This window comes from Sus scrofa, chromosome 8, assembly GCF_054392235.1.
Source record: "Sus scrofa isolate SSC_HxYL_T2T_F1_AM1 chromosome 8, Sscrofa_HxYL_maternal_Yorkshire_Landrace_v2.0, whole genome shotgun sequence".
Classification (NCBI taxonomy): Eukaryota; Metazoa; Chordata; class Mammalia; order Artiodactyla; family Suidae; genus Sus; species Sus scrofa.
The window spans coordinates 119793458-119804326 of NC_139390.1; the positions used below are offsets into that span (position 1 = coordinate 119793458).

Below are 10869 nucleotides of genomic sequence, written 5' to 3' on the forward strand. Positions count from 1 at the left end.
AATTAAAGTTGGGTAATCTATTGGGAGTTGATAATTAGTAAAAGATGCCTATGACTAAAAGACACCTAGCAGATAGAAATCCATTTTTAAGCCTCTGAGCATGTTAACTATGAAATATGATCACTTTTGTGGAACCTGAGGAATTCTTATTCTTCTCTTTAAAATAGGGGCCGGATGGATTGCCTATGCCTGGCTGCTGGCAAAAGGTAAGTTTAGAGAATTATTTCTGAAGAAGCACTCTCCCTTTCTCTTACGTGGCCTAGCCTTTACCATTTAGAAGAGATTTTTAAAAATGTGATGTTCCTGAAAGTTGTTTGGGTATTCAAAAGCAAAAAACTTCCATCTCCAGAATATTTTTGATGGTATTTACATTGATTTCTTCCTAAACTGATGAGTGAAGATAGTTCTTAGCAAACACTGTAATTTGGAACCTTCTGTACAGAGTTAATCTTCTCTTCGGAATAGAAAGGGACAGTGCACCTTGACAAGAGTTTGCTTATCTCAAACTCCTGGCTGTTTAAAATTATTCTTAATTGTGATTCTTTTTCTATGTATACTCAGTTACATAGGCAAACATGTAAATACTTGGTAGAACCCTGTCAATATCAGTCACAAAGCTGAGAAAGCAGAAAATGAAAGCATGATTTTTTTTTCTTTCCAATGATGTCTTGATCTCTTTAGGAGAATCTGACTGTATTTGTCAGTGTTGTTTTTAACATTTTAATTTTTTTTTTTTTTTTTTTTTTTTTTTTTTTTTTTTTTGGCTGCACCCACGTCATGTGGACCTGCCCAGGCCAGGGATTGAATGCACCACAGCTGTGACCCGAGCCACAGCAGTGACAACACCAGATCCTTAACTCACTGAGCCACCAGGGAATTCCTAAGTCAGTGTCCTTTCTGTCAGTGTGCATGTGACCACCCATAGATACTGTGAGTGTATTGAGCAGGGAAGATAACTCATCCAGCCTGGAGACCCTTCTCTATACAAAGTCTGCTTGATAAGCCTTTTCATATAGGCGACATCATTTTGTTTAATCCTCATAATAATCCTAGAGGGGATTATTGTCCTCAATGATGCTGATGAGGGAAGCGAAATTCAGAGAATTAACTTCCAAGAGCACAGAACTAGAAGGAGACAGTGGAAAGCCATGGCAGAACTTGGAGGGGAGAGACCTGTATGCACTGTGCTGATCAGAGAATACCAACCCTTTACACCATAACCGTGTGAACTTAATTGTAAAGGTCAGAAGGTTAAAGGAATTCCGCTGATGTGAAAATGAGCTGGAGGGAAGTATACATGCCCTTTCATCATTCTGAATTGTTTTCTCTAACACCTTGTAGCTTATTCAGTTATTTGCGACAGGCATGCTTCATGGGCAGAACTATGCAGGACAGCAGAAAGATGAGGAGAGACCAAATTCTTATTTGTCTCTCAGATCATCAACTCCGCTGGGGAGGAAATCCTGTGAAACTCGCTCTCTCTTGCTTCACTCCTTATACATCACTTGGCTGGGAAAGAAGATCCTTCTCTCCCAGTAGTGTCATTTATTTAGCAGCTCCTCATGCTCCACTTTCAGCCTGTTAGGTCATGAGCTCCATCACGGCTGAGGTCAAGCAGTTCTCGGGAAGATGAGCCTATCGTCATATTCTTCTTCACCTGAGGAAACGATCCTTTCATCATCATAACCTCTGTTCTCAGAATTTTTAATACCATCCTGAGCTGGAATTACCATTTACTCCTTAACCTTTGCCCTGTAATCTAATGCTATCATGATTTTTTAATCCAGTCATTGGCACACTTTACACGGAGGGAGATGTGAAAGGCCTACTTTAGCCTCTAACACTACTCGGAACTTGGGTTTGCATCATTTGGGGCAGTTTCTTAATCACTTCCTTTTGTGAAGACATAAAAAGAATGGCAGCAACCAAAGGACTCATCGTCTCTTTGGTTCATAAAATGGCCAAACCTAGTCACATGAAGCTAATATGAGTAGCTCAGAAAATCAGAAATTTCCCTTTTAAATACTTATTTTTCCACAGATATATACTATGGTCCACATAAGATGAAGGCTCTCTTAAATCCAGCTTCTTTTATATAAAGAATAATAACTTGGAGTTCCTGCTGTGGTACAACAGGATCGGCAGCCCTGGGATGCAGGTTTGATCCCCGGCCCTGAAAAGTGGGTTAAGGATCCAGTGTTGCCACTGCAGTTCTTATTTGAACCCTAACCCAGGAACTTCATATGCCACAGGGCAGCCAAAATAGAAAGAAAGAGAGAAAGAAAGGGAGAAAGAAAGAATAATAACTCAATGATAGAACTTCAGTGATGCTTACCAACACTCCCCAACTCAATCAAATGCAAACCACAGGGAACATCCTCTCCTAACATCTCCCCCCCACCCCCCAAAAGAAGAAAGAAACAATTAGACAAACACAATGCTTGGAGTTACCATCGTGGTTAACGAACCCAACTAGTATCCATGAGGATGTGGGTTTGATCCCTGGCCTCACTCAGTGGGTTAAGGATCCGGTGTTGCCATGAGCTGTGGTGTAGGTCGACGACATGGCCCAGAACCCGAGTTGCTGTGGCTCTGGCGTAGACCAGTGGCTATAGAAAGAAAGAAAGAAAGAAAGAAAGAAAGAAAGAAAGAAAGAAAGAAAGAAAGAAAGAAAAAGAAAAGAAAGAAAGGAAGAAAGAGACAAAATGCTTCAAAATCTCTTTATGGTCAGCTTCATTATCTCAAATACACCGTTGGTCAAATCGATTTTTAAATGATATTTTTAAAAGAAGGCCAGTAGATGTTAGTCCTGTTTTAGTGGACCACTCTTTGTTTTTTTGTCTTTTTGCTATTTCTTGGGCCACTCCCGTGGCATGTGGAGATTCCCAGGCTAGGGGTCCAATCGGAGCTGTAGCCACCGGCCTCCACCAGAGCCACAGCAACACGGGATCCGAGCAGAGTCTGCAACCTACACCACAGTTCACAGCAACGCTGGATCGTTAACCCACTGAGCAAGGGCAGGGACCGAACCCCCAACCTCATGGTTCCTAGTCGGATTCGTTAACCACTGCACCACGACAGGAACTCCATGGACCACTCTTTGAAATACTGTGTTTAGAGCACAGTGGTAAATGTTTGAAAATTTGTTGTCTCCACGGCAGAAATCATTGTGATTAATGAACAAGTCCTGTTGGTCATACTACTCTCAATAGTAATTGTTTCGTGTAAAACTATTTGACCTTTGCTTAAATTACTTTTCTTTTTATAAATAGCTAAGTTCTCTAAATTTTGAAGAATAACGATGTGCCAGTTCACACTGCAATTCGTACAGTGAGTAAATGACAGAATTTATGGTTAAGAAAATACTTACAAGCTATTAAAGTTATCATCCATCCTCATCCAGAGATTAAAAACTACTTAATCAGAAAAATACCTATAGTCTTTTTTGGCCATCCCACGACATACGGAGCCTCAGTTTTGACCTACACACGACAGCTGTTAGCCTTCATATTTTTGAATGTTTCATGAAATTTTGTTTTTCCAGATAGGGATGACAGGCTTGCAACAGAACCTTCCTAAAGGTGACAGATTTTTTTAAATTAAGTTTTAAAATCTGGGAATAAAAGAGAATCTTTAAAATTTTGTATACTATTTGTTTTGTAGATTATGACAGAGCATTGGTTTCTCCAAAAATACTTCTGCTTGAATTTTGAAATAAGTGGGGGTTTGGAGATAGGAATACTTCCTATTGACAGATTCTCTGGCCTTGGCATGACACGTGTAAATAAAATAAAGATCCAAGATCTTTAAAGATCACAAAGTACCTGGCCTCTTAAGCACACTAGATAGAGCATCTATTTTTACTGGAGAGAGAAAAGCAAATTTTTTAAATTATTGAACTGAAAGATGACTCGGGATTGCGTCACCATAGTGGTGGGGAGCTGAAACCATCTTAATCATTCTCCTCTGGACGTTTTATCTTTCTCACTGATTTTTCTTGGAGTAAAAGTCAAAATTGTTGCCAAGATCTGCTCTATAAGTTATATCTCAAAGACTATTGCTCCTCTCTTCTCTCAGACTTAACTTCAGTTCTAAGAAAACCTTAAAATTATGGCTGCTCAAAGCAGGAACCAGGAGTTCCCATTGCGGCTCAGCAGGTTACAAACCAGACTAGTATCCATGAGGATGTGGGTCTGATCCCTGGCCTTGCACCATGGGATGCTGGTTGAGGATCCAGCACTGCCACAAGCTGTGGCCTAGGTGGCAGATACAGCTCAGATCTCGCATTGTTGTAGCTATGGTGTAGGCTGGCAGCTGCAGCTCAGATTCAACCCCTAGCCTGGGAACTTTTATATACCGTGGATACTGCCATTAAAAAAAGAGAGAGAGAGAGAGAGAAAGCAGGTACTTCTAGTTCTTTAGATCACAGTGGAACCCATAATCCAGCTGGCAGATCTGACAGCTGAGAAGTTTATCCTGCACACCCTCCATAGCAGGGCAGGGCTGGCAAAAGGTCAGGGAAAACTAGAATCGAGGAGAGTCGAGTGTCATGGTCAGGCGTGGATGAAGTAAACATTGCCACTGAGGTCAGGATCCTCAGCCTTTTCCACGGTTGTTTTAATGTTTGGAGAAGACTCCATAAGCCATAAATGGGACATGGATTTTCTTTCTTTTTTTTTTTTTTTTTTTTTTTTTTTTTTTGCTTTTCAGGGCTGCACCTGCGGCATACCAAAGTCCCCAGACTAGGGGTCAAATCCGAGCTGCAGCAGCTGGACTACACCATAGCTCACAGCAATGCCAGATCGATCCTTAACCCACTGAGCAAGGCCAGGGATCGAACCTGCATGTTCGTGGATACTAATCAGGTTCATAACCTCCTGAGCCACAATGGGAACTCCCTGGATATGCATTTTTCATTATGACCCATCTCTGATAAAATCCTAATTTTCTGCTTTCCCAGAATAGTTACTGAGACAGACACTTCTCACAAACTTCTTGGTGGCAAAATTAAAATGTAGGTTGAACCTAGGTTGAAATTTTTGATGACTTACAAAAGAATAATGTATAGAATGCATTGATTAGCTCAGTGACTTTTTTTAAAAATTAAAAACCTATAGTCAGGGTTCTACCAGTTTTCTTAAAATAAATGTCAATGTGGAATGTTTATCCTAGACTACTAATTCTGTGTATTTGTCTTTTTTTGTTGTTTGTTTTTCTGCAGTGATGAATCTAACCTTCTGAGCATGAAGTTGTGTATATAAGGGTCCCCTTTTTATATTTATAGATGAACATTGAATTGCAGATTTTACAAGTCTGAGATATGTTTACACATAGCTGCTTCTTCCGGTTCGCAGTAGTACACATGTCCACTTTTCCTTTCCTTACATCCGAAACTGGGAACATGTGACACCAGTGAGAAGCCTACTAAAAACATAGATTAGTATCTCTCTTATGTGAAGATATGTATTTATATGGACATAGTGATAGAGATGGGTTGTTCTTGCTATTTTCTTACTTTGGGCTTGTTAATTGCATGGACAAAAAAAAGTGCCATGAGATAGTTTACATAAAATTGTGACCAAATACGGACTTGAAGCTATGACAGTGTACCACACTGACTGATTTTAGAATTTAATCGTCACATCCCTACTCACCGATGTTATCCACACCCACACCACTCATTGCAACTGACTGAAAAAGCATGACCGTGTGCCAGGCCTGCTTGCTGTGCAACTTCAGATGCTAGCATGCCACATGCTGGGTCCTTTGATCACATCTGAGCTTTTATTTCTTTTGTCATCTCAAGGGGGTTACACCTTGGCTTATTGCCAAAAAGTGATAAGGTGGCGGAGAGCACACCCACAAATGGTCTTGTATTTTGCGGGAGCTGCAGTCCCGACTGCAGATCTACAGCTTCCAGTGGTGTGGGCTCATGTGGCCTCCTTGGTTGAAATGTCAAGGGGCTGAGCTGGTTGCCGACGCCAGTTTTCCTTGGGCTGCCCTTGGCTGTGAAGACAAGGAAAGAGGACCAGTTCAGCCTTCTGCACTCTCATGTGACCAAGTAGGAAAGAGGTTTACAAAGGCAAGCACCCCGGATAGCAGACTTCTGTTCTTTAATCAACTGAATTCCAGCAAGTGTTTAAATGGGTGCTTTCGGAAAATGACAGAGGCATACAGCACTTCTTGGGGGTAGGAGATTCTTGATGGCCGTCCCTGTTCCTGAGGACAAGGCATGCGTACATCCCACCACAGCTCAGGTTACTGAAGAAACTGGCTGAAATAACCTCTCTTGAAGATGTCTGAGAGCTCGCCCTGCAATCTCTGCTGAAGCTGACGTGGGAGCTTCCCTCCCTTCCGAGACCCAACCCATGTTAAATGTTTTCTACAAAGTTCTAGAAACAGTAAGGTATTTTCCGTTCTTTTTAATATTTTTTCTTTTCTTTTTTAGTCCCAGGAATATTCAGGGAAGGTTTTTTTTCTTTGTTTTGTTTTGTTTTCCAGCTTTTGCCACAGTTATTTTGAATGCTTTTTTAAAAGAAAATCTTCAAATCCTAGTAACTTGGTACCAACAGTCAAGATGACCTTTTGCTAAGTGCTCTCTCATTCTGCATAATTGAAGAGATTATAAAAGAAGCTCCACTTTCAGTTCAGTCATTGTAAAGCATCAAAGGGAAGCAATTTTTCAGTCCTTTTTGCCTTTTTTTCATATGATGAATATAACATGCATAGTGATTATCATTTAAGATACCATCAAGATTTGGTTACATTTAATAGTATTAACTCATTTCTATTGCTTGTAGTTCGATTTAAACCTAAGTTTTGTCTGTACTTAGATTTCTTTCTTTTTTTACATTTCTAAATGTTTGTCTTATGCACAGACCAAATCTGAGATCTCAGAAAGCTGTGAAATATAGTTGCCATAAAAAGAGTATTTTTCAACTGCTTGCTCAAAAGTTACCTAATTGTATTAGACTGAGCATTTCTTTGCACAGTAAAGAGCTGATAGCATGTTTGAAATGACTTATTCTAAGTGGAAGGATTACATAGGAAGAAACATCAGTGAGGAGCAGTCACTCTTTCAACCCACTGGATGGTATAATTTCTGACTTCGTGCTATTTTGTGGAAATTTTTCTGGTTTCATGTAAGGGTTTTCACCACCAGAGAGGAAATTGCCTCATCATTGGCTTATGGTGACAACAGTTAAGATATGATTTTAAGACAAAGATCCTAAGATCCTTCTCATCTCTTTCATATGATATAACCAAATGCTCAATTATACAAAATGCCTTCTTTTTGTTTCCATTAAGTTTTCAAGAATGGAAAGATGTTTGAACAAATCTATCAATCTAATTGGTAGCATTTTTAGTAACATTCCACCCTTTGAAACCAATTTAGCGTTTTTAAAACAACAGAGGGCATTTTCTACCCATCTTTTGTATGACTTGGTTAGGATAAGGCATTTTATTCAATGTCTGAAACATTTGCTCTTAAATGATTTGTAAAAATGAACTAAAGCGGGTAAAACTACAATCTTTTCAGAAAAACAAACAGTGGTGTCTTGAGAAAAATCTGGTGGCTGTATTTCTTCCTATCTTTCTTTCTACTCTTCTGGTAAAGATATTAAGATGGATCACTATTTAAAATTGCACAGCTTCAAAAGAGAATACCTCAGCATTGAAAAAGAAACATTTCACATACAAAATATATGTATATATATTTTTTTAAACACAACCCTTTAAGAATACTGTTCTGTCCTATGTGTATATTGAGGTTTTGCTCTATAACTGATTTGACAATATTGACTTTTATTCCATGTTAAAGGGAAGCTATAAACTTCCGTATTCCTTGAGGAAAACAAAAGGACCATGGTACTCACCTTTGTTCTATGGAATGACTAGGTCTTAACCACCATGCATAATCTTCAACTTTTATTACTCAAATATTTTAAAGTATTCATTTTGTCATCAATATAGAGAATCCTCAAATAATTGCCTGATGAACTTAGGAATGTGTCTGCTAATAGATGTGTTCGCAGGTACATATTTTTCTTTAAGATTTCTTTCTTTTCATTTATATTATTGGAGAAGATTAAGAAAAAATACGTGAAAGACACATTGGAAATAAGTCAAGATCAGGTTCTATTTCTGATAAGCATCCTTTAAGGATGCCACATTGGTATGTGTTTTAGCTTTAAAATTTTTTTCCACTTATGTTGGTGCTAATGTATTTCTTTTCTTTTTCTTTGTGGACAGTGCAGCTCTACTATGGATAATTCATCTCTTTGTGTAATAGCATTCCTAAACTCTTAGCGTGTGATTTTATTTTTAAAGTTCATGAATTTTATTTTTAAAAGTTCGTGAATTTGCTATGATTTCTTAATGTAGAAGAAAACACAGCCATGTACCTGTAGATGATATGTGTTTACTTGGATTGTGGATCCTCTTATTTCATGCTCATTTCATATACCATCTGCCTTTATCAACTTTCATTCTCATCTTTTAGCTTATGTAAGTTGATTAAGCGTGCCAAAACCAATGTTAGACAAGTCTGCACATGATCATACAGTACCTGACACATAAATATGCCAAAATTTTTCTTCTCCTTTCATTTTCATTATGAAAAGCAGTCTTGAAGGATTTTTCTTTCTTATTTCATTTCATAGGAATCATGAGAGTATCTTGAATTTCTACCAAAAAAAAAAAAAAAGTTTGTTCCAGAACCCTGTGCATGATGTTCTGATGGCACAGTAAGAATTTGTTTGCAAATAGTTCATTCTGTATATCCTTTGTCTACTATATATAGACACCTCTCTACTAGTTTGGAAGTGGTCAAATCAGCATGTCAGTACCTATGGAAAAATTAACTGATGTATTATATTTTTATCACTTAGAAAAAATGCTTAATTTGCCAAGGTTTTCTTTTTAATGTTACTATTGTAGCATAAAAAATTAACACCACTTTTCATCCCTTTTTTTTTTTTTTGGCCACTATATACAGCCTTACCCAGAAATAAGTTTTAAATGTAAGGTGAGTGGCATTTTAATATCTTCTAAGAAGTGATCCTAGGAACATGCAGAGATTGATATCTGAAACCTTATTTTTCTTTCTTGATAATCAAGCTGTATTAATAATTAACATTACCAAAAATGAACTTTTCTAATTTTTACCAAAAAAAACCAACCTTGCTATCTTTAGAAAGTCAAGTCCATAGCAACTTATGAACTCAACTCAAAAATAGTAATTAAGAACAATCACGTGATTCTGGCTGTTAAAACAGTTCATTTCTAGTGGAATTAACATACTTGACCATTTATGATTCTGCTAAATTATTATAGAATGTAAGGACCTTCAGTCCCTACTCTTTCTCATTTTTGTTGAAATGTCTTCATATTGGCTATATTTACTTATGCCGTAGCAGAAATACCCTTCCAACTTAAATTTTTAGTGGATTTTGTTTTTGCTAATACAACAGTGAAACATTATAATGGCATTTCTGATTTTTTTTAATGTATTTAAATGCATACCTTTCCCCACACTGCTTAGTGACAGAACTGTCCTTTTGGAAGTAAGAAGACATTTTCAATCTGACCTGTTACATTTGATTTATTGATAACAAAGTATCAACATTTCTCAAAATTACTAATAAATTGGATTCACAAAAGAATGTCTTACATATTACTGACATTTATGTGAATATTCTTTATACTGGTGTAAATGTTTCATGCAATTTAATAACATTTTTAAAAGATGTATGTATCTAATTTTCCTTTAGAAAATATTATATTTTTATTTGTATTTTTTACATTTAAAGTTCATCTCTATGTGCAGCTATTTTTATATTGCCAAACAATCACATAAATGAAAAATAAGAGAAAAATGCAAAAAAAGTTTTAGCAAGCATAACACTGCATATTTTTCTTAATGTTTTGTGGGCCAGTCTCATGTGATTGATTATTCTAAGAATGTGTTGTGTCTTATCACTGTAAATATGGCACAAACCTGTTTTTCTTGGTAGTGTAAATAATTGAAAAATTGAATTCTCCGTTTGATTTCTCATTTCGATTTCATTATAATTTCTCCAGCTGACATTGCCAAATCAAAGACCAAAAGACGCATGTGGTTTTTGATTTGCAGCTTGGAGATAATTGCATTGTGCTCAGTTTCTAATTTGTTTTTATTTGCTTTTTTAACTTGCTTTCAGGGTTCCTAGTTTGTGAGAAGTTGATCTTCAGAATTATTTTTACACTATTTATGACTTATTTTCATAATGTAAAAAGTGTGTAATTATTACAATATTAATCCAAACAATGGTAATGAATTGTATTGTTATAAAGCTTTAATGATGCACGAACACCTTGGTCTGATTTTTCTGACTTAAACACAGTCCGTAAAGAATTTTAGTCTACTTTTCTACAAGATTGCAATACCACCATTCAACCTAGTGCCTAGTACTTTCTGTTTATTAGATAGTAAGAACTACACTGAGCTTCTCCTTGAAACTCACTTTTCTTCCCAAATTTCCCATCTTGATGAATTAAAATGCCTTACACTGCATTGACTCTTATCTTCACCACATCAAACCAGTCATTATGGTGTCATTAGAATGTAGTACCTCGTAATCACTTCAATGTGTTGAATGATGAATGACTGAATGAAAGCCTCACTAAAGTCATCAATTATTTTGGGGTCCTAACTGAAAGAACGCACTTAACAGCCTTCATCTTTCTTCCCCTAACCAATGGCATGAAATGGGGTTGACCACTGCCACTCTCTTAAACACTCTTTCCTTTAGTTCCCATGTCTCTTCACTCTTGTTTTCTCCTACTTTTCTTTCTCATGTTCCTTCGCCAGCTTTCTCCACTACCTGA

The 10869-nt window shown here is 37.2% G+C and overlaps 1 protein-coding gene across 50 annotated transcripts in view; it reads left to right on the forward strand.

Annotated features, from left to right (window-relative positions):
• Positions 1 to 10352, forward strand: part of COL25A1 (collagen type XXV alpha 1 chain) — a 456561-nt gene extending 446209 nt beyond the window's left edge. For 31 of the 50 annotated variants that reach the window (XM_084973255.1, XM_084973257.1, XM_084973227.1 and 28 more), the window contains 2 exons: positions 168 to 206; positions 5222 to 8591. In XM_084973255.1, the coding sequence (XP_084829381.1) occupies positions 168 to 206; positions 5222 to 5224 (42 nt within the window). In that variant the 3' untranslated portion in view covers positions 5225 to 8591. Of the gene's footprint in view, positions 1 to 167; positions 207 to 5221; positions 8592 to 8998; positions 9029 to 10202 lie in introns of those variants that run through there. The other 19 variants (XR_014813221.1, XR_014813222.1, XR_014813224.1 and 16 more) reach the window with 5 other exon arrangements.
• The last annotated feature ends 517 nt before the right edge of the window (positions 10353 to 10869 follow it).